Source organism: Hyperolius riggenbachi, chromosome 8, assembly GCF_040937935.1.
Source record: "Hyperolius riggenbachi isolate aHypRig1 chromosome 8, aHypRig1.pri, whole genome shotgun sequence".
In the NCBI taxonomy this organism is placed as follows: domain Eukaryota; kingdom Metazoa; phylum Chordata; class Amphibia; order Anura; family Hyperoliidae; genus Hyperolius; species Hyperolius riggenbachi.
Window position 1 is genome coordinate 69,624,628 of NC_090653.1, and position 27,697 is coordinate 69,652,324.

Sequence of the window (27,697 nt, forward strand, 5' to 3'; positions counted from 1 at the left end):
ATCAAGATTCAGGAACAGTGGCGTAACTACAATTCATGCTGTCCCCCTCCCCCCACAATGTTCACAACCCTTCCCTTGCCCCCCTTGGTGTTCTTCACGGCCTTGGGACCTCACAAGGGTCATAATAGAAGTGTGGCCATCTTTACACCTATTACAAGTGTAGCTACAAAACACCTGATCTGAAGTATAGTCCCCTGTATCAGAGGAAGAGAAGGTTAGTAGTCGGGCACCTCACAGCTCTGTGCCCCCCTGCCATTGCAGTGGATGCTCCCCTCTAGTTCTGCCCCTGTTAATGAGGTTGTTAGTATTATGGATGGTAGGTAGAGTACTGTTGGTAATAGTGCAGGAATGAGTTGATGAGATAGGAAGAGTGTTGGAGAGGACTAGAGGAAATGTCACCAGCAATGAGGAGAGAGGTGGGAATGGAATTGGAATGTGGCAGGAGAGTGCTGGGAATAGAGAAGGTAAGATAAAAGAAATCAATAGAGGTTCATGAGAAGACAGAAGGTTAGAGGATTGCAGAGAAAGTGAAATAAGCATGCTCGTATTACCATGAGTAGGTGGCTGAAGAGTGGTGACAGATTGAAGTTAGCAGGAAAGTAGAACAAAGGTAATGAAAAGTGAAATGAACATAGCTGCAGGGGGGTGGCGCTCGGAAATCAGTGCAAAGTGCTTGTAGGCCAGATACTCAGGCAAGCGGAGAATCCTGGCGGGGTTGCAATTTGTAATTAAAATATTATTGAAAGCACTTAAATTGCCGGCCTCTGAACATAATGCTTCAGAAGCTGACTGCACCACTTGCTTCTATGCAGCCACACGAGCTGAGACTGGAATAGGAAATGATTCTGAACCTTAGGTGTGGATCACAGGGATGGACACAGGTGGAGGCTAACGAGGGTCTTGGAATAATCAAAGAAAGTGACAGTGACAAAATAAAGGAGGATAATTTAATAGACTGGGAAATGCTGGTGTCACACCAGCAGCAGCAGTGCTGAATGTAGCAGAGCGTACTTTCCTTTTCGCTTTCCAGCACAATTCTCTGGTTGTTGCAATTCCTGTGTGAATTCCTGGTAAATTGGTGTGGTAAATATCAGCCCTGATGTAAAATTGGCAAGTGACCCCTTCAAGCTGTTTACATCGGAAAGCTGATTAATCTCTGGTCTTGCTGAGCTGATTTGTTTCTTAGATAGAAATGAGGGAAAAGGGTATCAGCTGAAACCGAGAGGAGCTTCCTAAAGGCAGATCATTTGCAGGGGTGTAACTAGAGGGCAGCAGCGTATTTCACTTTCTCTGCAATCCTCTAACCTTCTGTCTTCTCATGAGCTGCTATTGATTTTTTATCTTACCTCCTCTATTCCCAGCACTCTCCTTCCACATTCCAGTTCCATTCCCACCTCTCTCCTCATTGCCGGTGACATCTCCCCTAGTCCTCTTCAACATTCTTCCTATCTCATCAACTCATTCCTACACCATTACCAACAGTACTCTACTGTACATCCATAACACTAACAACCTCAGTAACGGGCGAAGGAGCAGTCCCTGCAGTCGCAGGGGGGCCCAGAGCTGTTTTGGGGCTCCAACTACTTATTTTCCTTTCCTCCAATACAGGGGACTATAACTAAGAACAGGTGTTTCTGTGACTACACTTGTTATAGGTGTGAAGATCATGATGGCCACACTTGTTTTATTAACCCTTGTGAGATGGGTCCCAAGGCTGTGAAGGGCACCAAGGGGAAGCAAGGGAGGGGTGTGAACATGGGGGGGCATCAAAGTTTTGCTGGGGGGCCCCAGGAATTGTAGTTATGCCACTGACCATTTGTAAACTGTTGGTGAGCATTGAAATGGAAGACGCCTCAGACTACCAAAAGTACCATTGGGGGGGGGGGGGGGGGGGGGGTTAGTCAAAGCTATTACCTTTCTTAGTACTGTGCTATTATTAATATTCATTTTTTATTATTAATATAGTGAACGATGGAGGGGGCTTTAGCACCATTTTTCATCAACATACAATGCTGTTTTATCATGGGTGTCTAGACATTTTGAAGATGGTGCACACTTTCAACCAGGCATCTGCACAATAGTGCCAATTAGGTAGACTTTTGGGTGAAGTAAGTGGATTATGGATAGTTTTAAATTGCCTAGGAATCTTCTGAAGATATTAATTGATCTGTAGAAGTGGTGAGACATCTTCTAGAGCAAAAAAAAGGTGTTCCGTTGAAGCTATTTTATTTTGCTTTGGATATACCATAAAGCTAACAGATGAGAAGCTTCACATAGTTATTACAGTGGTTCATTTTTAGACTTTAGGTTGGCTTTCTGTAAACGGAAACCTGATTGGTTTCCAGGTACTTATAGTCTGCCCACACACAAACTCACATAAACCAGGTCATGTTTCTTCATTTCTTTTTCAAATTAACCTACTTGTGTCTTGAATTGGATGAAATGCTAACATGGTCTTCATTTTTTTTCAGCAAACGATGATCTATGAATTTCCTGGGGAAGTGGAGAGTGACTGAGCTGTGCAGTAAAAAAGCATGAAACATGAACAGAGGAAGCGCAGAAGCTGAGACCAATACAAGGAAAAGGCTACAGCAAATAAGCTCATCTTAATGGACAATGGCTTTTCCCAGAATCCTTTGGAGGCAACCATAGTTTAGCTAAGCAATGGAATGCCTGCATGAATTACAGCATCCCCTACTGGACAGGTCTATGGGGTCCGGCATGCTGACTCCCCTCCTCTCCAAGGACAGTGGGGGTGGAGGAGGAGGATTCCTTTGGAAATGCCTCCCGCACCGCTCCCAGCAGGGGGCAGAACTCAGCCAGCAGTTTCTTGACCCAGGAAGTTTACGCAGGACTGTGGATTCTGGGGGTGAAAATTTTGCAGATGTGGCTTTCTGGAGATCAGCAGATCCCCGCATGTGGAGGGGAAAGGACTATTCAGAGACCACGTTTGTGGACCCTCAGAGGAGCCCTGATATGTGTAAGAAACTGCTGTTTACCCCAGAAAAGGATATTCATACTGTATCCTGCGATGTGAAGGAGGAGGATGTGCTGGACCTGGAGGTAAGGCAACCAATCAAGATACACACCACTCCTATATGAAACTGGCACTCCAAAGGCTCGTTTCCACTAGTGCGGAAATCAGGCCGAATCCACAGGCAATTGCACGGGAAACTCTGCCATAGGGGATAATGCTGCCCCCGTCCGAATCACTTTTTGAATAACACCTAAATAGGATATAAAGCCAGGATAGCAAATATAAAAAAAATGGCAGATAATCTTTCTCAGGAAGCTGAGCATCCATGTTTTCTAGCTGGTGCACATTACAAGAGCTTTTCTAAGCGCTTTGTGATTTTAAAAGCTCTTGCTAATGTTATCCTATGTGTGTGTTCACACTGGAGCGAGGTGATTTTTTAAAGATCCCCTCAGGGGCGTAGCAATAGGGGTTGCAGAGGTTGTGACTGCATTGGGGCCCTTGGGTCAGAGGGGCCCCGAAGGGCCCTCCCTCAACTACAGTATTAGCTTTGTATTGGTCCTGTGCTCATAATAATCTTTTCTATAGATACTTTGAATAGTAGTAATCACTAACAAACTGCTCCCCATCACCTTCTTGCACCTCTAATACTGCAGTTGCAATTGGCAGGTTTTGGTGTGCCATATCAATTGTTATGTATAGAGTGCTTGGGGGGCCCCATTGTAAAACTTGCATCGGGGCCAACAGCTCCTTAGCTAAGCCACTAGATCCCCTATAGCATTGCATTAGCAAGAGCTTTTAAAATCTTTAGCGTTTAAAAAGTACTTGTAGTGTGCGCCAACCTTAAAGTAAACCAGAGACGGTAAAATCTAAACATTTGATACTTACCCGGGGCTTCCTCCAGCCCCATATGCTCATCCGAGTCCCATGCCTTCCTCCTGCAGTCTGCCGTTCAGCCGCGATCATCCCCGGTAACAGCCTCAGTCAGGTCCAGTCTGGGTCTACTGCGCATGCACAGATTACATAGGTAGAAACCACTGCGCTGAGCTGACAATAAACTTTTTTTTTTGGGCTGGATTTCTGTAAATACTGTATGTACATTTTGCCTTATAGACATCAGTACTTTCTAAATGAAGTATTTACTTTTTTTCCCAGATATACTGTATACTTTAAGTAGAGAAAATTGGCTTTGTTAAGAAACATTTTAGGAGAAGAAGAAAAAAGTGAAAAATGATTTATTCATGCCTCCCAACTTTTTGAGATAAGAGGGACACTTTAAGACACACCCCTGCCACACCTCTAACCATGCCCCCACCACACCCCTCGCAATGCATGCATACCATGTTTCCCCTAAAGTAAGACATCCCCTGAGAATAAGCCCCAGCAGGAATTCCTAGCATGCTTGAAACATAAGACATTCCCCGACTGTAAGCCCTAGCAGCAGCCCACATGACACCAGCAAGTCACGCTCAATACAAAGCCTGGATACAGGAGAGCTGTAGTATAGTGTGAGTTCTACCGTCCAGTATATGTCAGGCGACTTGTGTTTTTTCACCTCTTTACCTTTTCCCAGAACACACAGCTTATCCTATCGTAGCTCTGGGGAGCCTGACAGAGTTCTCTGCCTGCAAGAAATAGACTCTTACCCATTTTTTATTTTTTTTGTAAAGATTCTATTTATTTTAAATTTCAGAAATAAAAATAAAAGTGGTACATAACAATCAGATAACAAGCGATGAGGTCATTATAAAGATGATGATTGTAGCGTGCATAGTGAAACTTACAACATTATCAGCATGTTTAAAGATGTAGGGCGGCAAACCAGCTCCGCCCCATATAAACAGATTAAAGACTAGGGTTGTTGCAAGGCCCAGGGAAAAATATAATGGTGATGTGGGGTATGCAAGATAAACAAGGAGCTGATGAGACATATTGTTATCAATAAAGCGGGAGTGCAATGGTAGGTGCCTAATTTAAGAGACAGAGCCCAGTTGGGATCATACATCTGTCTCTCAATTAATTGAACCCGCTAATGTATTGACAACAAATAAGACGCTTACCCATTTGATCAGCAGAATCAATTTCTTGTGAGAGCCAGCATCTGCAAACCACAAGCTCTGTGTATGCTGCTTGTGTTTCAACATGGCATGCAGTATATACATTTTGCATAGGAAAACTACCAGTGTTTCCCCCCAAACTAAGACATCCTCTAAAAATAAGCCCTAGCACAAATTAATATAAGACTGTGTCTTATTTTTGGGGAAACACAGTATCACAAATAATCCAGAGCCAAATGTAGTTTTATCATTTATCCCACACTGGTCCTCTCTATCATCATTAGTTTTTCTTCATTTTAACATCTAAAAATAAGAAATAGATCAATTTAATTGAAGGGAATAAAGTATTCACTGTAGAGTCAGTTAAAGAGAAACCGTAACCAAGAATTGAACTTCATCCCAATCAGTAGCTGATACCCCCTTTTCCCATGAGATATCTATTCCTTTTTCACAAACGGATCATCAGGGCAGTGCCGGTTCAAGTAACAATTGGGCCCTAGGGCAAAATTAGCCTGGGGGCCCCTCAACAGACACCCCAGACCAAAAAGTGTCATTAGAGTCCCTTTGTTGCAGCCAAGTTTTCCTCCTGGGCCCAAGAGCTGGCTGCTTACCCTCCTCCAATCACCTCCCAATTTAACAGACTCTGCAGAGTCCCTGGGGAGCAACAGTTAAGATGGTGAGGGACACCTTGGGGGCCCCTACAGGCTCTGGGGCCATGGGGCAATTGCCCATTTTTTCCTATGGTGGCTCCGTCCTTGCATCAGGTGGCTCTGTATGGCTGATATTTTGGTGAAACCCCTCCCACAGGAAACTGTGAGGACCATGGTCCTGGCAGTGTCCTGTCTGTGAACCTCGTTGCATTGTGGGAAATAGCTGTTTACAGCTGTTTCCAACTGCCAAAAAAGAAAACAGTAGCTACTTCCACTGATATCACCTGCCAGCAGTAAAAATGTCCCCGTGTGATAAATGTCAGAATGTAAATCAGGTAGAGGAAAGATTTTACAATGGGCAAACGTTGACTGAATCATTTATGCATACTTATTGTAAAAATGAAGCACTTTTTTTTATTACATTGTTTTCTCTGGAGTTCCTCTGTAAACACATTTTTCAGTAGAAAAATACATGTATTAACACAGATCTGTGCAGAAGTCCTAAAAGAGGGACAAATGAGGAGGACAGAGGGACAGGGCTCTCAAAGAGGGACAGTTGGGAGCTGTGTTTATTGTGGTCTCATTCTTTGCTGTGGTGATTACCTCAATGTGAGTGTCAAAATAAATGTATTCAATTATTTTTACAAACCTATAAGTGTGGCTGTACGCATCATACAAGTGATAACTAATGGGTAAGTGAGCAATAGGAAACACAAACAAAAAGGTAATAATTGCAACTTTGGAACATTTTCCTAAATGTGGTGATCAAACAAAAACATAATGATTTTTTTTCTGCAAAAAGTGTTTGCTTGCACCCTCAGTCAAGTAACTAGACCCATCCTAATTGTCTAGGCACCAGAGAGAGTCAAGGAGCAGTGGGCATGTATTGTAGCAGGCATGCTCGTCACCAACTTGTTTTTATACAACATCTAATAATAAATAATGATCTTATTTTAAGAGATGTAATCTTGAACACTGTTACTGTTGTGACTTTTTAAATTATGCATAGTTGGGAGGCGTGGTTTCAGACTTGGGGAGGGATGAAGGTGAGCAGGTAGGTAAAGGCTGCTGAGAGGAGAAAATCTGTGAACTGGTGCAGTGTGTATTTTTTTATATTATTTTACAGAAGTTCCAATTTTGGAAACCGTTTTTATGCGTAATTTAGAATAATGTCCTTTTAAATGCATATATAACCTATATGCCTGGACTTTGGCTTCAGTTCTGCTGTAGCACAAGGTTGCTTAGTTCAGCACCATCATTTCTCACTGCCCTTCGTCAGTAGCAGGGGTGCCTGGTAATAATATAAGGAAAGGAACGGAGGGGAGAGATGCTGCAGTGCAGGACCTCAATACAACCATTTGATGGATGGCCTTTTTAGGACTTGTCGACACATGTGCCAAATGGGAGTGTTTAGTGCATATCCCTGCCAAGCCAGTAGATTAGAAGTGTGCAGAACAACAGACAGCCATTACTCTGTTATGCCAACATGAGTCTGGGCTGCTCCATACACTCCTGCTGACACAGCACACCCCGATCATTCACATAGCTGCTGTACGCCCGCCCCATCCGTCACCATGGCGAGCAGAGCAGCCATTTTCTTTTTATATTGTTTTAAACAGTGGCATAACTAGAAATGATAGGACCCCATAGAAAAATGATGATGGCGCCCCCAGATGGCACACTAGAGTAATGGCAGCTTCCTGTACCCCTGAAAATGAGTGCACATGGTAACTTCCACTCACATATAAGTAACAGTGCATATAATGGCAGCAGAGATATAGACATTGTGGGCAGCACGTGGCGTAGTGGTTAGTGCTCTTGCCTTGCAGTGCTGGTTCCCTGGTTCGAATTCCAGCCAGGTCAACATCTGCAAGGAGTTTGTATGTTCTCCCCGTGTCTGAGCGGATTTCCTCCGGGCACTCCGGTTTCCTCCTACATCCCAAAAACGTGCAGATAGGTTAATTGGCTTCCCCCCTAAATTGGCCCTAGACCACGATACATACACTACACAGTACATACACAGACATATGACTGTGGTAGGGATTAGTTTGTGAGCCCCTCTGAGGGACAGTTAGCGACAAGACAATATACTCTGTACAGCGCTGCAGACCATGTCAGCGCTATATAAATACTAAATACCGTATATTCCGGCGTATAAGACGACTGAGCGGAGAAGACTACCCCCCAACTTTTCCAGTTAAAATATAGAGTTTGGGATATACTCGCCGTATAAGACTACCCCACTTCCAACGCACACCAAATTAAAATAAAAAAATCATATACTGGTGCTATGTATGAACAGATACTGGTGCTGTACTGTATGTGTTACCCAGTATATAACAGTATATAGTCAATTGACTTGTTGCATTGGTCAACTCTCCTTAAAGAAAACCTGAACTGAAAATTAAAAGTCAAAATAAACATATGCAAGTCATACTTACCTCCTGTGTAGTCTACTCCTCAATCTCTTTCTCCTCTCCTGTGTCTTGTTTGTCCACTGTGATCAAGGGAATTCTCCGTCCTCCATTTTAAAAATGGCCATTACCCTATAACAGCTTTTTGGTCGGCACACTGTTAAACTGTAACATCGCCCACTTAAGCCATAGGAAAACATGGACATTACCTGGTACATCAGTTTTCCTATCAGCTATAACTGACAGCAACTGATATATAACTGACAGCAATTGATATATTTCAGTTCTGACAAAATGTTGTCAGAACTGGAAGGGATCATTGTCAGAAGAAAATGGTGAGCTTCTGAGAGGAACTGATGGCAAGGTAACTATGGAATGTTCATTTGAAGTTACCTCATGTGTTTATTTTAAATAATTTTACTCAGTTCATGTTCCCTTTAAAGGGGTTCTTTCGAGAAAAAAGTAGGCAGTTAAAAAATGTGACAGATGACAGGTTTTGGGCGGGATTCTCAGGGCTTTCTTTGTTTTCAACAGCATTTCCTGAACAGCAGTTTAACTGCCAAAATAGCAAGATACCAGCTGGCCTCCCTAATCACTTGCACACTATTATGTCAGTTAGATTTTGTTCAGACTAGACCAGACTGTTGTTCAGGAAATGCTGTTGAAAACAAAGAAAGCCCTGAGAATCCCCCTTAAAAAGATGGACTGGCCCAAAACCGGTCATCTGTCACATTTTTTAACTGCCTACTTTTTTTGCGAAAGAACCCCTTTAAGTAGACTGGTCAGCTCTCCTTGTCTACCTGTTTATCAGAGCGGTATGGAAGAATAGATTGCGTCCCCATAGCAGGGAGATCTGAGAGGCGGTAACAGGATAGGGCGTATCACCCGGCATCAATGACACCCGGTGTATAAGACGACCCCCAACTTTTCAAAAGATTTTCAAGGGTTAAAAAGTAGTCTTATACGCAGGAATATACAGTAATAATAATAGACATTACATGGGTGGTGAAGCATCTGGGCCCGCTTGCTCCAGGGCCCAATAGTAGCCACCATGGCTATTTGCTACACCTCTGGTTAGAAACATACATCACTACTGCATAATGTAGTTTTAATTGGCAAATGAGATTCCACCATAAATAGACGTTTAAATTTTAGTGTAAAGGTGGCCACACACCATACAATTAAAAGATCCAATTTTTCGCCAATTCAATCATTTCAATCGGTTGTCCTGAAAAATCAAGAGCTTTTCTTTGTTTTCGATCGATAAATCCATCAAATTTCCCTCTTTTTTTCAATTTTTGTAGATTGGACATGTTGGAAAATTCAGACCAACTTTATAAAAAATTGTATGGTGTGTGATGGATTGTCACTTACTTGATGTACAGATCCAATCAATTTTTTCTGAGCTTTCAACTATTTTACTTATGATTGGAGAAAAATTGAACATAGGTGTGTGTGGTACATTGGTCAGGTTTTTTAATTGTTACAATCAGAAAAATTGATTGCTATTCTTGAATTGAACAGATATTTAAAAATGGTATGGTGTGTGGCCACCTTTAGGCTTTAGGAGTGGGGGTTAGTGTTAGGCACTAGGAGGGGGGTTAGGGCCCCTTTACACTTAATTAGTTGCTCTCAGTTATAACTGAAAGAAAACAGATTTTCAAAGTAATGTCCATGTTTCCCTATGGCTCAGTTCCCACTGTACACGTTTTAACTGAAAGCTTTTTCACAATGCACTGCTATGGAAAAACCGCGTACTAACGCATGGTAACGAATACCAATGCATTGAGTGTAAAAGGGTCTTTAGTGTTGGGCATTAGGAGGTGGGGTCAGTGTTAGGCATTAGGAGGGGGATAAATGTTAGACACTAGGAGAGGGCTTAGTGTAAGCCATTAGAAGGGGAGTTAGTGTTAGGCATTAGAAGGGGATACGTTTTAGGCATTATGAGGGGGGATTAGTGTAAGGCATTAGGAGGGTGGGGAGGTTAGTGTTAGGCATTAGGAGGAGGGTTAGTGTTAGGCATTAGGAGGGGGTTAGTGTTAGGCATTAGGAGGGTAGTTAGTATTAGGCATTTGGAGGGGGGTTAGTGTTAGGCATTAGGAGGGGAGTTAGTGTTAGGTATTAGGAGGGGAGTTAGTGTTAGGCATTAGGAGGAGGGTTAGTGTTAGGCATTAGGAGGGGGTTAGTGTTAGGCATTAGGAGGGTAGTTAGTATTAGGCATTTGGAGGGGAGGTTAGTGTTAGGCATTAGGAGGGGGTTAGTGTTAGGCATTAGGAGGGGGGTAGTGTTAGGCATTAGGAGGGTAGTTAGTATTAGGCATTTGGAGGGGGGTTAGTGTTAGGCATTAGGAGGGGAGTTAGTGTTAGGTATTAGGAGGGGAGTTAGTGTTAGGCATTAGGAGGGTAGTTAGTATTAGGCATTAGGAGGGGAGTTAGTGTTAGATATTAGGAGGGAGGTTAGTGTTAGTATTAGGAGGGGGTTAGTATTAGGCATTAGGAGGGGAGTTAGTATTAGGCATTAGGAGGGGAGTTAGTATAAGGCATTAGGAGGGGGAAGGTTAGTGTTAGGCATTAGGAGGGGAGGCTAGTGTTAAGCATTAGGAGGGGGGTTGGTGTTAAGCATTAGGAGTGGGGTCAGTGTTGGGCATTAGAAGGGAGGGTCAGTGTAGGGATTGGGGACCAGGTAAGCTAGTAGTAATATCATCATGAAAATAGCGCCCAATTCAACAGGCGTTCTCAATATCAGAAATTGGCCTAGCACTGCTACCTCTGCCGCCTGCTTAACTGCCCCCTACGTATAAAAATGTTCCCCTGGTGCCCTAAGAACTCACCTATTTGCTGGAACGATTCTTGGTCTCCTCCACTCTCACTGTCACATTCACCGTCACTGTGCTGACATGTGCCATGTGGCACCAGGCGTAGGTATGACGTCACATTCACGGCACCATGTGGGTACAGGAGAGCCTTGTAACAGCGGACTCGGGGGTGACTGTGGAGGAGGCCAATAATTTCATCAGGACAGGTGATATTGTAAAACATTGCACACTGGCACGGGGGGGACGTAACACTTGGGGGGACACTGGTGGCTGTGTTGGTCATCGTCCTGGTGAACACTGAATTTTAAGCATGTACGATCGACTGATTTTGTTCCAAAAGCAATTGAAACATTGATCAGAAGGACATGTTGCGGCACCAGTTTTCCGCCAATTTGATAAAGTTATAGAATTGGAAGGTCGGTTGGCCCATAAATCGTGATGTATGTCCACCTCATAACACATTATTTCCAGCCTTAATAAAAGTTTAATTAATAAAAGTAAACAGTTCAAAACAAAGCTTCAACCCTTCCTTCAATTAAACTACAAGACGTTCCTAAAACCCAGACTTGTTTATCATTGTTAACACGGCGGGGGATGTTAATAAGAAAACAGTCTGAGATCCATTAAAACTCTCTCCATGATGCATGAGATTTTCAGTAGCTTGACTGCAGCTCTCAGCAATCTTTCAAAGAATATTATAAGCAAAGGGAAAAAAGATCCAAAGGTTAACTGCAAGAAGTGACATAACAAGGGCGACACTTATACAGTATATATCCTATTGGGGTCTAATGCTAGGTACACACAATGCGTTTTTTCGGTCGATTTTCCTTTCGATCAATTCTCAATTTGTTTTTCCGCTCAATTTCCTGCTCGATTCTGTTATCTTTTCTTATCAATTTCCATTCACTTCTATGAAAAATTGACCAGAAAATGATTGAAAATAATATCGGGCATGACGGAAATCTATCGAACCATCTACCTAACACAAAATAGTATGGTGTGTACCTAGCATAAGCCTCAAATAGAAGTGAGCCATGGGCAGAGATGGATTTGGATGTAACGGGGCCCTTGGCAAGGTAGTAGTTTTTGAGCCCCCTTGTGGTCCTTTTGGTAACCTGAGGGGGAGGGAGGTCAAAGAAGGTGGCAGATGGCCCCCTTGACACCTACTAGGCCCCAAGCACCTGTTTAGGTTGGCTGATGGATTATTCTGCTCTGCAGGTGGGATCCCGAGCTAACCAACCTCATGCTACACCACAGGGGGCAGAGTGGGCAGCCCTCCCCAGTGCCCTCACCACCAGGGAAACAACCCACCACTACTACCCAAATTAAATACAATCACAAGGAAAGGCAATGCTTACTCACCAAGCAGCACCTGCTATTGGTCTGCAGGGTAAGGCCAGTCAGCAAGTTTAATGACACAGTAGTATGTCCAGACCTGCAGTACTGAATCTAGCAGGTGCTGGACTGGATGATGCTATCTCCTCTATACTACAAGGAGACCTTCAGTTTCACACAGTAATGTGGCAGCAGGGGCAGCCAGTCTCCAGGCCCCCATCTACCACTAACATGTGACCTGCAAGCTGCATTACCTGCAGGAAGCTATACGCTTCAGAGGTAAGCAATATAGGAGGCGCCCCAAATGCTGCCACCGCTTGGGACTGCCAGTCGCATGCTACACCACAGGAGGCAGAGCGGCAGCCCTCGTACCTACCCCTGCCACCAGTGGCGTAACTAGAGAGGAGTAGCCTGTACAATGGCAGGGGGCCCAGAGGTGTGTGGGTGGGCAGCTACTAACCTTCCCTTTCTCTGATACTCCAGAGCCTGATAGCCACACTTTATGAGCCTTGTAAGATGGTCCCCAAGTTGTGAGGGTCACCAAGAAGAGGCAAAAGAAGGGTTGTAAACATGAAGAAGCCCCGTCAACCTTTTGCTGGTTGGCCCCATGATTTGTAGTTACGCACCTGACTACTACCCAAATTAAATGCAAACACTATGGAAGGCAATACTTACTCTCCGAGCAGTGCCTGTCATTTAAATGGTCTGCAGAGTAAAGGCAGTCAGCAAATCTAAGCCTACAGATCCAGGCAATATGTCCAGATGTGGCTGGATAGTGTATATTGGTTAAGGGCTCTGCCTCTGACACAGGAGACCTGGGTTTCAATCTCAGCTCTTCCTGTTCTGTAAGCCTGCACCTATTCAGTGAGGAGGCCCTGGGCAAGACTCCCTAACACTGCTACGGCCTATAGAACGTGTCCTGCAGCACTGGAGCTTTGAGTCCGCCAGGAGAAAAGTGTGATGTAAATGTTCTGTGTCTTGTATCAGATGATAAGAAAAAGAGAATGAGATTTTTTTCTGCTGTGTCTGCTACCTATGGATTCCCGTTGTGGCCCCTTTTGAACCCTGCCGGCCCCCTGTGCAGTCACAAGGGATGCACACAATGTATTCTCACCCCCTGCTGCTAACAGGTAGCTCTTTAGAGCCTGACTCTGGCATTTCTCCTCTGGGCTATAATAACTGTGTTGCTTGTGATAATGGTAAAATGGGCTGAGTGCAGCAATGCATTCCTGTGTCACGGCTGTTGCTCCATCCATTTATGTGTTACTGGTGTGTAAGGCTCGGCTCTGACATGTAATTTTGCAGTGTGTTGCGAGGCATTGTGTCTGACAGACTGTTTTCGCACGCTCGGCTGCCCGACAATTGTCAGCTGGTTTACAGGCTGATTCTGAGAGAGCGGGGAACGCAGGCGATGCAGATGGAGGGGGGCGGCCCGCGAGGCATTGCCGTACGCTTAAACATTTTTGTTGACGTGTTCAAATAAAATACCCAGAGGGGCTGGAGACGTACGGGGGGGCCGGTGATGAAGGGCATCACCAGCAAGATACATCAAATGCTTCATAGCTGTTCAATCTGATTAAAAAGCATTCATCAGTAATATTTATGAAGGGCACTCTTCAAGCCTCTTGCAAACCTCATCATGTCTAAAGGTAATTCATTTTACAGAGATCAGACGTATTGCTGCAATATTGCTACATACCGCGTATTGCAGGATTAAAGAGAACCCGTCACAAACAGGCATTTGTGATTATCTGAATCCTCAGTATAACGTGTAGCTAGCCGTGAAGTTGTACCCGCCAGAGAAGGCAGCTTGTCCTATGATCATCTAATTATGCTGCTTCCAATTCTAAGTTTTATGTCAGAAGGCATTTCTCAATAAAACTGCCCATACATTACATGATTTGTGGTATCTGTATCCAGCAGATTCGATCATGAATATGATGCCACAATGAGGCCCTCTGACTGTAATTTAAATCGCTTTCTGGCCGAAATTGATCAAAACGATCGCTCCATCATGGTGGGAAGAGCTCCTTCAAAAGGGCTCGGCCGGATGTATGTAGGTCACAGCCTTGAATTTCCCCATGCCCAACAGACCCCCGGCCCGTCTCCCCTCATGTAACGTTGGAAGTATCAACATAGTAAAGCAACCACAAGATGTCACGAGTATGGAAATGCTCTAATGATCTCTATGGTATTGTGATTTCCTGTATTCATTCTGTGTCCCTCTCTAAGTAAGCTCTATTTCCTGATAGTCGTGTATGATATATCTCTGCATGTTTTTCTTCAGTAAAAAGTTCTAACTTGTTATACTGGGTGTCTATCTGCGTGTACAGACCACTCTGCTCCATCATAACGTATGCCCCCCGGTAATTAATGTGTACCCTCCGGGCTCACCTATGTGCCGATGGATGTAGTGTGATGAGTCTACTCTATATTCCTGCCAGGCAGCTGTACCACATGACCTGAGAGCATGTAAGAGCAGTGGCGTAACAAAAGGGGCTGCAGCCCTGCACCCGCTGGGGGCCCGCTCGGGGCCGCTTTGGGGGGCAGGAGGGGTCACAGCATCAGGGGAGAGCATGGCCACCTACATCGGCGGGGAGGGGGGCCACTCCCTCACCTCGGGCTCTCCCCTCAGCATTAATCATTGGCAGTGGCAGGAACACATACCTCCATGCGTTCCACGCACCCAGAGGTTCCTCTGTTTATCAGGAAGTAGCATGAGCACTATGTCTGATATTGGTGCTATAAGGGAGAATGTCAAGGATTGGAAAGGATTAACTAAATAAATGTATTTGTCCAGCAGGGAAGTAGCTACAAACCATGGTGCCCCTTTGCCAAAATGTCATGTCCTCCTTTCCTCCAGTTACTGCTGGGACCCACTACGGATGCTTTGCGACAATCACGAGTACAATTGAAATCGGCGCCGGTAGACTTGGGCGCAGGATACAGCGGTATATGGCTGATCCTGCTTCTGCACAAGTCCGGGCCGATGTAATTACTAAACCCGCTCCAGGCCGCCATGGATAGTGGGGGAATGAAATAATTCGGCTTCCAGCGATTGCTGGAGGCCGAATTATTATGTTTTTAAGCAACCTCGGCTTCGTCTTCTGACAGCGCCGACGTTACTCACTGAGCGCTGCATTAGGAATGATTCCTATTATAGTCTATGGAGGCACCGGCTGCGCCCAAATCTAGCAGCGCTGAAAAGCACTGCTCCGACAATCACGAAGTGTCCATGATTTGCTAAATTGCAGAGGGGCTGCGATTTCATGGAGATTCCTGGAGCGATCGCGATTTGGCTACTGTAGCCCCTGATGCCATCACTCTGGGATCGCTCGCAAACTGCTGCAAGTAGCGTTTTGCGATTACAACACTGCTAGTGAAACCATAGCAATACACTGGCGTAGTGATCAGCAAGCACAGCAAATGTGATCCTAGTGGTTCCCAGGCCTAACATAATGCTGGGCATGGCTTATTGCTCCTTAAAACCGTTAAAACTCTTAACCAATTAATTAGTAACCAAAAACGCTCAGGCTGCTTCTTTTTGGAACATTTTTGGCCAACACAGCCATTTTTTATTAATATCATAAAAAGCAAACATTTTATAACAATGTAAACATGAATTGTACACGTGAAAGACTAAACATGAGAGGTAAGGGATCCGGAGACTTTTTAAAAGGACCACTGTTGGCAAAAACAGCCTATGCAACCGGCCCCCAGACGTGTGCACCAACTAGGGGACAGCTGCTTGCCCTCCAATACCAATCTCGAAGATGACCGTGTTCCTCTAGGTGTCCACCCTGCGATGAAGACCTTTGACGTAACCAAACGCCTACCTCTGGAGCCTTACTCCCTCCAGCTTCAATGACAACATTTCTTAAAAATTATTCAAGACAAAGCCTAGGAAAAATGAAAGCTATCCCACAACATGTTAACCCTCACAAACCCAGTCATGCCTATCATGCAGTCATGCCTATCATAAAGGGCCTTCCCTATCCCGTGCTACTCCCTAGTCCAGCTCTTACTGGATTGTTGTAATGCGGGGAACATGAAATTCATCTTCTGAAAATGCTGCTTTTTATGCTGACCCAGATTAGAAATACAGAACATTTATGTTTAAATATTTTACATCAGGGCTCATCAACACTTGGGCTCATAAATAATTAAGTTTTGCATTTAACAGTTACACATATAATTAATTTTTAACTCTCATCTAAATGTGAATGCTTTATGATGCTCCCAGCATAATTCTCATCAGCATCGTAAAATGATCAGCTCTCCTGTCATGCTAGTCACACATGGGAAGATTTGGACTGACGATGGATCCAAAATGTCATCTAGCCGGATTGTATCTTTATCTTCTCATTTAAAGGTTACATGGAGTGACACAATAATATAAACATGTATGTATGTATGTACAGTTCCAATCCTACTTTTAATTAGGCTGTTTTTTTTTTTTTTTGCAATCCAACTATAGCATAATTCTCACTGATAACTAATTAGAGGTTGAAAAACTCTGTGCAGCCTAGAAAAACGTGCAGGAAACAGATAAGTTCAGTAGTTCAAGATTTGTCTGTATGGGAGCTGAATAATGTACAGTAGGGGAGCTGAATAACATTAAAAAAAAACTGCCATGTTGTACACATGACAGTCAAAATAAGCACTGTTTTCACTAGGACTAAAATTATCCGTTTTTATGGAAATCAAAATTGCATTCTGCCTGATAGCAATGTATTTTCTATGTACCTTTTCCACTTATTCTGAATTCTCATATGAGTACCAAAGTACCAAAAACGTTGGTGAATAAGTACTGCTAAAATTATCCTGAGTATTTTCTTGTATTTATAATGCAAAAATATCACCTAGGAGAAAACTTAAAAGAAAAGTGAATTGGATAAGACACTATCGCCTCAATTCACTAAAGGCAGTTTCTTAAAACAATTTTGGTCGGTGAAATACTGAATTCAGTATTTTACACTTTTTCCAAATTCACAAAACATTTTCAGCATGAGGCAGAAGTTTAGTAATTTACAAACATGCTTTTATTCACTTAGCCCTGCTCGGCAAGTGAGCTGTGTGTATGAGTCGGGGTTTTCTGTCCAGTGCACCCCCGACATCCCTTTAGATGTGCTGCAGCCACCAGGGGATCTCTTCTATATAACGGTATACAGATTTTCACATCTAAAGAGATACAAAAAAGCCTCCTTCCCCTGCACTGTGAGAGTGAAGACCCGCCTTCCACCATGTCGGATCAAATCAGGATGAGAAGCAGGGCTGTGTGGCTTTCCCTATTGGCTGCCTGGCTCTCTCTATTGGCTGTCTGTCAAATCTACCGCATGGAGAGAGCATGGAGAAACTGAGTTATTGGCTGGTAAGAGCTGGAAAAATATCGAACACTTTTGCCCGATTTACCGAATTCGGAAATCCTTGTGAATTGCAATTTCTTGAGGCAGTTACCGCACAAGTCGGTAATTTACCTCACTAGTCAGTAATTCTAATTTTCTGTGCGGTAATAGGTTTTAGTGAATTGCAATTTGGGAAGGTATTAAGTAAAATCAGCTGTTTTCAGCATTATGGAAAGCGGTAGTTCTTAGTGAATTGAGGCCTATGTGATTTCAGGAAAGTTTTACTTAGGCATATATGGATTTTTTTTTTATCAGTTTTCTTTCACTTCCAGTTTGCTTTAATCGACAGAATAGAATCAGTCGTTTTTCTTGCTGCATCACTCATTTTCTCAATCCGCTCAGGCGGGACATTCTTCTTGGATGACATCTTGTGTTCATCAAACTATGCAGATATTTTGCTTCTCAAAGTTCAGTGTTGCTTGTCCAAAAGTCTCGATTCAAATGGCTGAATGACTTAAACAATCCCTCTACGTGTGACATTATGATCAGCCTTGTAACTGATCACTTGCTTATCACACCATAAAGATGGCCATACTTAATCCAACCAAATCAATGGATTTTTTTAATATAAATGATCAAATGTATAGAAAAAACTAAAAATGTTTTTGTTTGATAGAGAAAAATTATCGATTTTTTTTTTCAAATTTTTCTATAAATATCTGATCGGTTAAGTTGGAAAAATCAGATAGAAAAATACCAAACACTGAATGTTTTAATTGATCAGTTATTAAAAGCTTTCTGCAATGTCAATGAAAAGTGTATGGCATATTGGTTCTATTTTTTTTAATTATTTGATCTAGTGGAAAAATTGATTGGATGTCTCCACTTGAAAAAAAAACCCAAAATGTTGAATTGTGTAGGGGCACCATAGGAGGGTTATGAAGTCCCAGGCCAGGTAAAAAAAGGTGCTACATGGCCAAGGACATCTAGGCGCCGCCATAGGCCATAATGTGATTTACGGCTATGTTAGCACTCGTGAGTAATTAGTGTACCGGTAACAGAAGGAGCCCGAATTACGATAAAAACAGCGCAATTTGGCCACCACCACTAGCTGGAAACCAAAATATTTTTTAGTATTTATATAGCGCCGACATCTTCCGCAGCGCTGTACAGAATATTTTGTCTTGCCACTTAACTGTCCCTCAGCATTGCACTCTACCTCCACTGTACGGCGCATTGGAGGGGGAATAGTAATTAACACCACACCCAGGTGAGCCTTTTTTTTTTTTAAACAAATTTTATTAAGCTGCTCATATTATGGCGTAAAAGACAATAGTTAGCGGTGTCAGTAAGATGCAAAAGAGACAATACTATAATTTTTTGTTTTCAACCTCCCTTAACCACCCTGGCGTTCTATTAAGATCGCCAGGGCGGCTGCGGGAGGGTTTTTTTTAAATAAAAAAAAAACTATTTCATGCAGCCAACTGAAAGTTGGCTGCATGAAAGCCCACTAGAAGGCGCTCCGGAGGCGTTCTTCCGATCGCCTCCGGCGCCCAGAATAAACAACGAAGGCCGCAATGAGCGGCCTTCCTTGTTTTGCTTACATCGTCGCCATAGCGACGAGCGGAGTGACGTCATGGACGTCAGCCGACGTCCTGACGTCAGCCGCCTCCGATCCAGCCCTTAGCGCTGGCCGGAACTTTTTGTTCCGGCTACGCTGGGCTCAGGCGGCTGGGGGGACCCTCTTTCGCCGCTGCTCGCGGCGGATCGCCGCAGAGCGGCAGCGATCGGGCAGCACACGCGGCTGGCAAAGTGCCGGCTGCGTGTGCTGCTCTTTATTTGATGAAAATCGGCCCAGCAGGGCCTGAGCGGCAGCCTCCGGCGGTGATGGACGAGCTGAGCTCGTCCATACCGCCCGGCTGGTTAAACCCCTAAGCCTCCCCCCTCCCAGAACTAACCGCGCACTACGCGCACACACACACACACACACCACACACACCACACACACACACACACTTCACTTTTGTGCACCCTGCCCCAATAATCTATAGCTGATTGGTTTTAGGGATTAGCTTCTGGAAGGTACTTTCAGTGCACCTAGAGTTTCCCCTATGTCTTCCAAGCAGTACCGGGAAGTGTACATAAAGTTTCTCATCAAAGCCTTGATCTGTTGCGAGGTGAATTGATGAAGAATAAAGTTCCTCCAGACTTTGAAAAAGGATCTAGTTCATTGTCCTTTTGCTTGAAGAGTATTTAAACGTTCCATTAAAAAGACATAAGGGAGTTCCTTGCGTACCATCTTCACATCTGGAGGAGTTGAGTCGAGCCATTTGCACAATATGGCTCGGCGTGCCACTATCAAGATTATGTGATATAATGCTGAGGGAACACCCGAGGGATCAGCAGAGGTAGCACCAGAATAGTTAAACAATAATAATTACTTTGCGTATCTTATTGGCATACTTGACAACTTTGTCCCAAAAAAATATGTTTATTGAGGCATTTCCGCATACAATGGAAGAGATCTGCGTCTCTTAATTTACACTTGGAGCACCAGGGATTGTGATAAGTGGGTGGATTTTTATATGTGATATTATAGACAAATTTGCCTCTGTGTATAAATAAGAGGTGAGACGACCTCCATTTTTCATCTTTGATAACATTTCTCACTCCCATATTTCCCGCCAGTATTTGCTCCCCTACTCCCTCTTCCTGAAGGATGTCTTCCCATTTTCTCATGGCTTTATTAGCTATGGCCTTGCTATCAAGTTCTTTCAGAGCCTGGTAAAATTCTGCCAATGATCGGGTAAAGCTCCCTGGCTTCAGGATTGTGTCAAATTTTGTAGAATTCATAATGGTTGTTGGTGAGCAAAGATTGTGTGAGACCATTGAGCGTACCTGGGCATAAGGCAGAAAGTCACCTCGAGGCAACACAAATTTTTCTCTTAACTCGAGAAAAGTTAGCCATTTGCCATTGTGTATGTCAAACATACTACCTAGGTTTTTAAGCCCCTTTCATCCCAACGTGCAAATTCCATTTGCTGGATACTAACATGAAAATTAGGGTTACCCCAAATTGGGAGGTATTTAGATATTTTAAATGGGAGAGAACATTTTTTTCGTACCGCCTTCCACGTTGCAATTGTGTCTCTAAATACAGCATTTTGTTTCAAACGTAATGGCAAGTTTTTATATTGGGCATGCAAGAGGCCAGTTAGCGACCATGGAAGGGCCTGTTCACTTTCTAGTTTTGTGTTGGAATAACATTCATTCCCTGTAACCCAGTCATGGGCATGGTGCAGAAGAGAAGTCAGATTGTATTCCCTTATAGAGGTAAGATTAAGACCTCCCAACATCTTTGGGAGAGCCAACTTGAGTCTTGACATTCTGGACTTCCCTGCACGCCAAATGAATTTGGACCACGGCAAGTTAAGTAGTGTTACATCTCGATGTTTGAGGAGGAGCGGGACTGTCTGCAAAGGATAAAGAAGTCTCCCCATAGAGACCATCTTGATCAATGCCGGGTGAGCCATTTTTCAGCTTCACCCTGTGCCCAAAATTTGAGTTATTTACTGAACACTTTCTTGACCAAGATGCCTTTGGAAGGCATAAGTGATCCAGGAAACCTGCTCTGGATTTATTAAAATCACTCTGATGAGAAGAGTTTGCAACTCTTACCTGAGTCATTTCCAACCACAGTAACCACAGTAGTAAACAGTTGTGCCATTGCCGTCATTGGCTCATGCATGTTGTGACATGTCTTCATGTTACTAATACTTGATCATAAATGACATCTTCAAGTGACATAAATCTAATGTCTGTGCTCAACATCACTGAGAAAATACAGCCCTAATACACGAGTAATCTTTATCGATACAGACCGTGTGGTCGAAAAAGACTAAGAAATTCTAGGAAAACCGATGAAATTCTTTGAATTGTAACATTGCTACAATATTAAGAGAAACCCATGGGCCTCATTTATTTAAAAGCGTCCCTGTAGTGGATTTTGGCGGACGAAGATGGGGAAAGCTTTTTGAGGATCCAGATGCTTCTCCCTCCCGAGGTAAGTATCTGTTTTTTCCCTCCCCCAACCTCACATATTTCTTTTAACCACTTCAGGACCACAGTGTTAAACCCCCCTAAAGAATAGGCCATGTTTTTGTTAATAGGCCACTGCAGCTTTAAGGCCAAGCTGCAGGGCCGCACAACAAAGCACACAAGTGATTTCCCCCCCCCCCCCCCTTTTCTGCCCACCAACAGAACTGTCTGTTGGTGGTGTCTAATCGATCCCGTGTTTTTTTATATGCATGCAGCCCTGTGATACCAAACATCCGGGTCCCGGCTTGATTATGTCATCAAGCCGGAACCCAGATATTCGGCATCACAGGGCTGCATGCACCACGGTCAATGGAAGCTGGGGCTGAAGGTTGATCGCAGAAACCAGGTAAGGTGAGATATTCTGCTTGCAGGGGCATTTTTTTATCTACAGCGGTGATTGTTCATCCGCGGGGGGTCACTAATTGGCTACAAGGGAACATGTTCCCTTTCACCTATTAATAATGCAGCTGACAGTCCCGGGGAGTACGCTCTGAAGCACACCTGATCGTGTACAGCAGGGCTGCAAGCTGAATCAGTATATCTACGTCATGGGGGCTTGGAGGGTGCCACAGATGACGTAGATATACTGTAGCAGAGGAAAAAGTGGTTAAACAAGGTATAATGGAGGTGCCAAAGGGGGTGTGGCCAATAAACCAGCAAAGTCAATGAACTCTTTGCACACTCGCATGCAAACGCTTTTATGCAATTCTAACAAGACAAGACAAATAACATCCATATTGCGCTTTTCTCTTGGTGGACTCAAAGTACTTGAGCTGCAGCCACTAGGATGCGCTTTATAGGCAGTAGCAGGGTTAGGGAGTCTAGCCCCAAGGACTCTTTACTGCATAGGTGCAGGCTTACTGAACAGGAAGAGCTGAGATTTAAACCCAGGTCGACCTGTGAGGCAGAGCCCTTAAAGGGAACCAGAGACGAACGAAGTATAAAAATGAAAAAAAAAAGATGTTATATATACCTGGGGCTTCCTCCAGCCCCATAAGCTTGGATTGCTCCCATGCCACCGTCCTCCGCTGCCTCTATCGCCGGTACCGGGTCCCGTCACTTCCCCCGGATGCGGCTAGTTTTCTGCATGCACAGGGCCTCCCTCTGGCTCTTTACGCATGCACCTGCGCAGTACGGAGGGAGCGCACTGCGCTTGTGTCGACTGGCCGAAATGACGGGACCCCGGTACCGGCGGACAGAGTCAGCGGAGAAAGGTGGCGTGGGAGCGATCCAAGCTTATGGGGCTGGAGAAAGCCCCAGGTATGTACAAATATGTTATTTTATTTCTCTGGTTCTCTTTAACCAATCCAGGAGCCGCCACTATCCCTAGGTTGATTCACCATGTGCTTGCATCATGCATGTTACTGGGCCAGAGTTAGAACACAGAAAAACTCTGGGGAGCCTCTATGCAGCGTATGTGACTACGTAGGAGAATGCATTCTTTTGTAACAAACTTCCAAACTTTTAAAAGAACAATATCGATTAACATTTTTTTCAATTGAGATTGGAATTGTTTGGAAAGTGCTGATAAGTTCTGGTGTATACATTTCACTGACAACCTCTTTGTTTATGGTTATTAAAATACTTTCACACTTTACTGATGCCAAAACTGATGGCAGAATGAGCCATAAGGGGAGGGGGAATTTCCTCCAACTTCATCTGTTAACCCTGTGTGTGTGAGATAGAGAAAGCTCTCACCAGCTGGTGTGTCCTGTGTCTCTGATTGAAGTATCTGAAGAAAGCAGAGGAAATGTAACATTTGTAATTCCACAGCTTTTCATACTTTTTTGCTTTCAAAAAAATACTCTGTAGTCTGATATGCAACACTTCCTGTACATTGAACCAGACACCCTTCTGAAATTGATTTGTTCCAAATAAAGCTAAATCCTACACTCAATAAATTAAAGCTTTTGCCTCTGATATTTAACATGAAAAGTAGGAAATGTTTACACTGCTATTTAGACATTATTTGTACATTGTCTTTTTAGAACACTTGGTTTAATAGTGTTCCTTTAACTCTAGGTTGTTCCTGGATGTTTGATTTGCATAAAAGCGTTTGCATGTGAGTATGCAAAGGGTTATACAGCATTTATAATACCCTTTAAGAAAGGCATATTGACTTTACTTGTTTACCCTTCAAATCCCCATCCAGGAATGAATGAAAATGTCTGTTTTTGTAAGTTCCACTGAAAGGCATTGGAAATGTAAAAGGCAAGGTGAAATTTTCCATCTTTAATGGATTAGGTTCGGTGAAACTTAACGGATAATAAATACGTTTATTACCACTCATAGTAATATTTATTCAGCGCATTATTAATCACGTGAGCGTAATGTTGCTTTCTCACATTTTAAATTGCTTCCATATTTAATTATTAACGTGTTTTCTGTGCAGCGAGTAATTCTATTGATTTTTATTCACATTTCATAACTATTTAATGATGCCAACAACATCCTCTCATTTAGAGGATCTCATGATTGGTTGCCATGTTGTTTAATCAGTCAAAGTGTGCGGCAGCATAACGGTGCTGCTCGTGAAGCCAGCTCCTCCGTGGGCCGAACTATCTACAGACTTCCTCTGTCTGTCACACTCCAATCTAGTGATCTCTCCGTGGTCTCCTGCCCTTCCACCTCTTCACAGCTCCTCTGATTTATTTCTATAGCATCACGGAACACCAATTAGATGAGGAAGATATCATCATTTAGCTTGGTAATTGGTCCAGTTGTTTAGCAGAACTGGGAATAATGATGGAGACACAGTAACGCTAGAGTGGACTTCCCAGGAGATGTAAGAGTCCAGGATGTGATTCTCCTGACCTGACACTGCAGAATACAGAAAATCAGTTCTTCAGAGGATTCAGCCTTTTAAAGGACACCTGAAGTGAGAGGGATATGGTGTTGTCATATTTATACCAGTTGTCTGGCAGTCCTGCTGGTCCTGCAGGCATCAGTAGCGGCTACAGGGGCAGTTCTTCCATGAAGCAAGGTGAATCACCTGCTTCAGGGCGGCAACAATTAGAGGACAAAAAGACAGCTCCCCTCCCCAAATGTCCCCCCGTCTCCCCCTCCCTAGATGTGTGGCGCCGCTTCACTCACCTGCTCTCAGCGTTCCATTATGGGATCTCCATCCACCCATCCAGCGTTCTGTATCCATGCCTACAGCAATGCCTCATGTGACCTGTTACGTGCTGCCGGGTTACATGAGGCACCGCTGTAGTCATAGAGTTAGCAGGACTTCACGTTTGGCTGGTGATCCCATCGCTACTCAGTTGAGCAGGTGATGCGGCCCCGGTACAGGACATACTTGGCATCCGAGGCCGAGATGCTGATTTGGAGGCAGAAGTGGGAGGAAAGTATAGTGCTAGTGCCTGCAATGCACAGCACGATGTGTCTCTCGTCTCCGTTCCAGGGGCATACTCACAATGTATTGCTTCAGCCGGCAAAAAGTCTAGAATCGGCTCTGAGTGGCTGAATCACATACTTGACAGGACCCATTGAGAAATCACAATACCTCTTCTGTAAAGTTCTTCTTGACCACTTCCCACAGGTAACACAGCATAACTCAATCAGAGTGTTCAGGAGCAATGTTGCAATACTCAACTTCGCTGCAGGCTCCGACTTTGTGCGGAGCCACTGGTTTCCTTAGTACTCTCAATATCCAGCATTTGTTCTAAGATTCCTCAATTCAATCTAAGTAGAAATGACTGGAAGTCACAGGATGGTGGAGGGATGCAAAAAAAATGGTACACTAAAGAAAATGTGGGCCCCCACCTGCTACAACAATGGCTTTTAAAGGAGTCATCAGGCACTCTCACAAATGTAAAACACGCATGCCTGCGTGTAACTAACCATTTTTGTTGCCTGATCGCGCCCTCCATTCCCTGTCCAAATGTAGCATTTTCGTGCGATAAGCCCCGGCCGGGGACCCGACCTCTGGGTCGGGCTCCCCAGCGAGCCGGAACTACTGTGGCAACGCAGGCGCAATATGCTGCGGGACGCTGGCGCAGTGACTTCTAATGCGCACAGCCGTACGTTCACGTACGGCTGCGCACACGTACTGGAGCTGCTGGAGGAGGGTTTGAGCTTGCTTCGTCACTCGCAAGCCAAACCCTCCGCTTCTGCCACCCCACTCCTCCCAGCCCACTCCGACAGCCGCCGCCTAGCCTGTATGCGCGCTCCCAGCACAGATCATCCGTGCATGAGAGGCGCAGGCAAGCGGAGGCTGGCTGAGAGTTTTTGGGAGAAAATTTTTATTTTTATATCCCCCACATACAAAAATAATTAATTTACTACCCTTTTTTTGTATTATAAAAAATGAAATTTTCATCAGTCTCTTTAAATTATCAAAATAATTTTGTGGACATTTTTATAGGAATTATATTTACTTACATTAAACTAATGAATCAAATTTTCTCCCTCTCAGCCAGCCTCCGCTTGCCTGCGCCTCTCATGCACGGATGATCTGTGCTGGGAGCACGCATAGAGGCTAGGCGGCGGCTGTCGGAGTGGGCTGGGAGGAGTGGGCGTGTCTGACGGGCGGTGGCAGAAGCGGAGGGTTTGGCTTGCGAGTGACGAAGGCAAGCTCAAACCCTCCTCCAGCAGCTCCAGTACGTGTGCGCAGCCGTACGTGAACGTACGGCTGTGCGCATTAGAAGTCACTGCGCCAGCGTCCCGCAGCATATTGCGCCTGCGTTGCCACAGTAGTTCCGGCTCGCTGGGGAGCCCGACCCAGAGGTCAGGTCCCCGGCCGGGGCTTATCGCACGAAAATGCTACATTTGGACAGGGAATGGAGGGCGCGATCAGGCAACAAAAATGGTTAGTTACACGCAGGCATGCGTGTTTTACATTTGTGAGAGTGCCTGATGACTCCTTTAAAAGCCATTGTTGTAGCAGGTGGGGGCCCACATTTTCTTTAGTGTACCATTTTTTTTGCATCCCTCCACCATCCTGTGACTTCCAGTCATTTCTACTTAGATTGAATTGAGGAATCTTAGAACAAATGCTGGATATTGAGAGTACTAACGAAACCAGTGGCTCCGCACAAAGTCGGAGCCTGCAGCGAAGTTGAGTATTGCAACATTGCTCCTGAACACTCTGATTGAGTTATGCTGTGTTACCTGTGGGAAGTGGTCAAGAAGAACTTTACAGAAGAGGTATTGTGATTTCTCAATGGGTCCTGTCAAGTATGTGATTCAGCCACTCAGAGCCGATTCTAGACTTTTTGCCGGCTGAAGCAATACATTGTGAGTATGCCCCTGGAACGGAGACGAGAGACACATCGTGCTGTGCATTGCAGGCACTAGCACTATACTTTCCTCCCACTTCTGCCTCCAAATCAGCATCTCGGCCCCGGATGCCAAGTATGTCCTGCACCGGGGCCGCATCACCTGCTCAACTGAGTAGCGATGGGATCACCAGCCAAACGTGAAGTCCTGCTAACTCTATGACTACAGCGGTGCCTCATGTAACCCGGCAGCACGTAACAGGTCACATGAGGCATTGCTGTAGGCATGGATACAAAACGCTGGATGGGTGGATGGAGATCCCATAATGGAACGCTGAGAGCAGGTGAGTGAAGCGGCGCCACACATCTAGGAAGGGGGAGACGGGGTCTGAGTGGGCTGGGAGGAGGAGTGGGCTGGGAGGAGTGGGCGTGTCTGACAGGTGGTGGCAGAAGCGAGTGACGAAGGCAAGCTCAAACCCTCCTCCTGCGCTCTACTACGCGTGCGCAGCTGTACCGAACTGTACGGAAGCACGCAATGCAAAGTAACTTCCCCCTGCGTTCCAAGCACAGGAACAGGGAAGTTTCAAATTCCTCTACCTATACTACTTCCGGGGCACAAAATAAAAACGGCCCGAATTGCGGAGCCGGTGAAGCCCTGTGGGGGGGAAATAACATGCAAACCAACTGAGATTGGCCTACTGAACAGCGGCAGGTAGGCCATTTATATTGTAAAAAACTTTGCCTGATAACTCCTTTAAGGCTATTGCTATGGACCTAGTTGGAAGCA

General features: G+C 44.5%; 1 protein-coding gene across 16 annotated transcripts in view; it reads left to right on the forward strand.

The window, feature by feature from the left end:
• TMEM91 (transmembrane protein 91) overlaps nucleotides 1–27,697 on the forward strand; it is a 510,612-nt gene that overhangs the window by 466,281 nt on the left and 16,634 nt on the right. For 15 of the 16 annotated variants that reach the window (XM_068250637.1, XM_068250624.1, XM_068250623.1 and 12 more), the window contains one exon: nucleotides 2,472–3,063. The exons of the other annotated variant lie outside the window; for it this stretch is intronic. In XM_068250637.1, coding sequence (XP_068106738.1) covers nucleotides 2,665–3,063 — 399 coding nt within the window. In that variant the 5' untranslated portion in view covers nucleotides 2,472–2,664. The remainder of the gene's footprint in view (nucleotides 1–2,471; nucleotides 3,064–27,697) is intronic. 16 annotated transcript variants of the gene reach the window in all.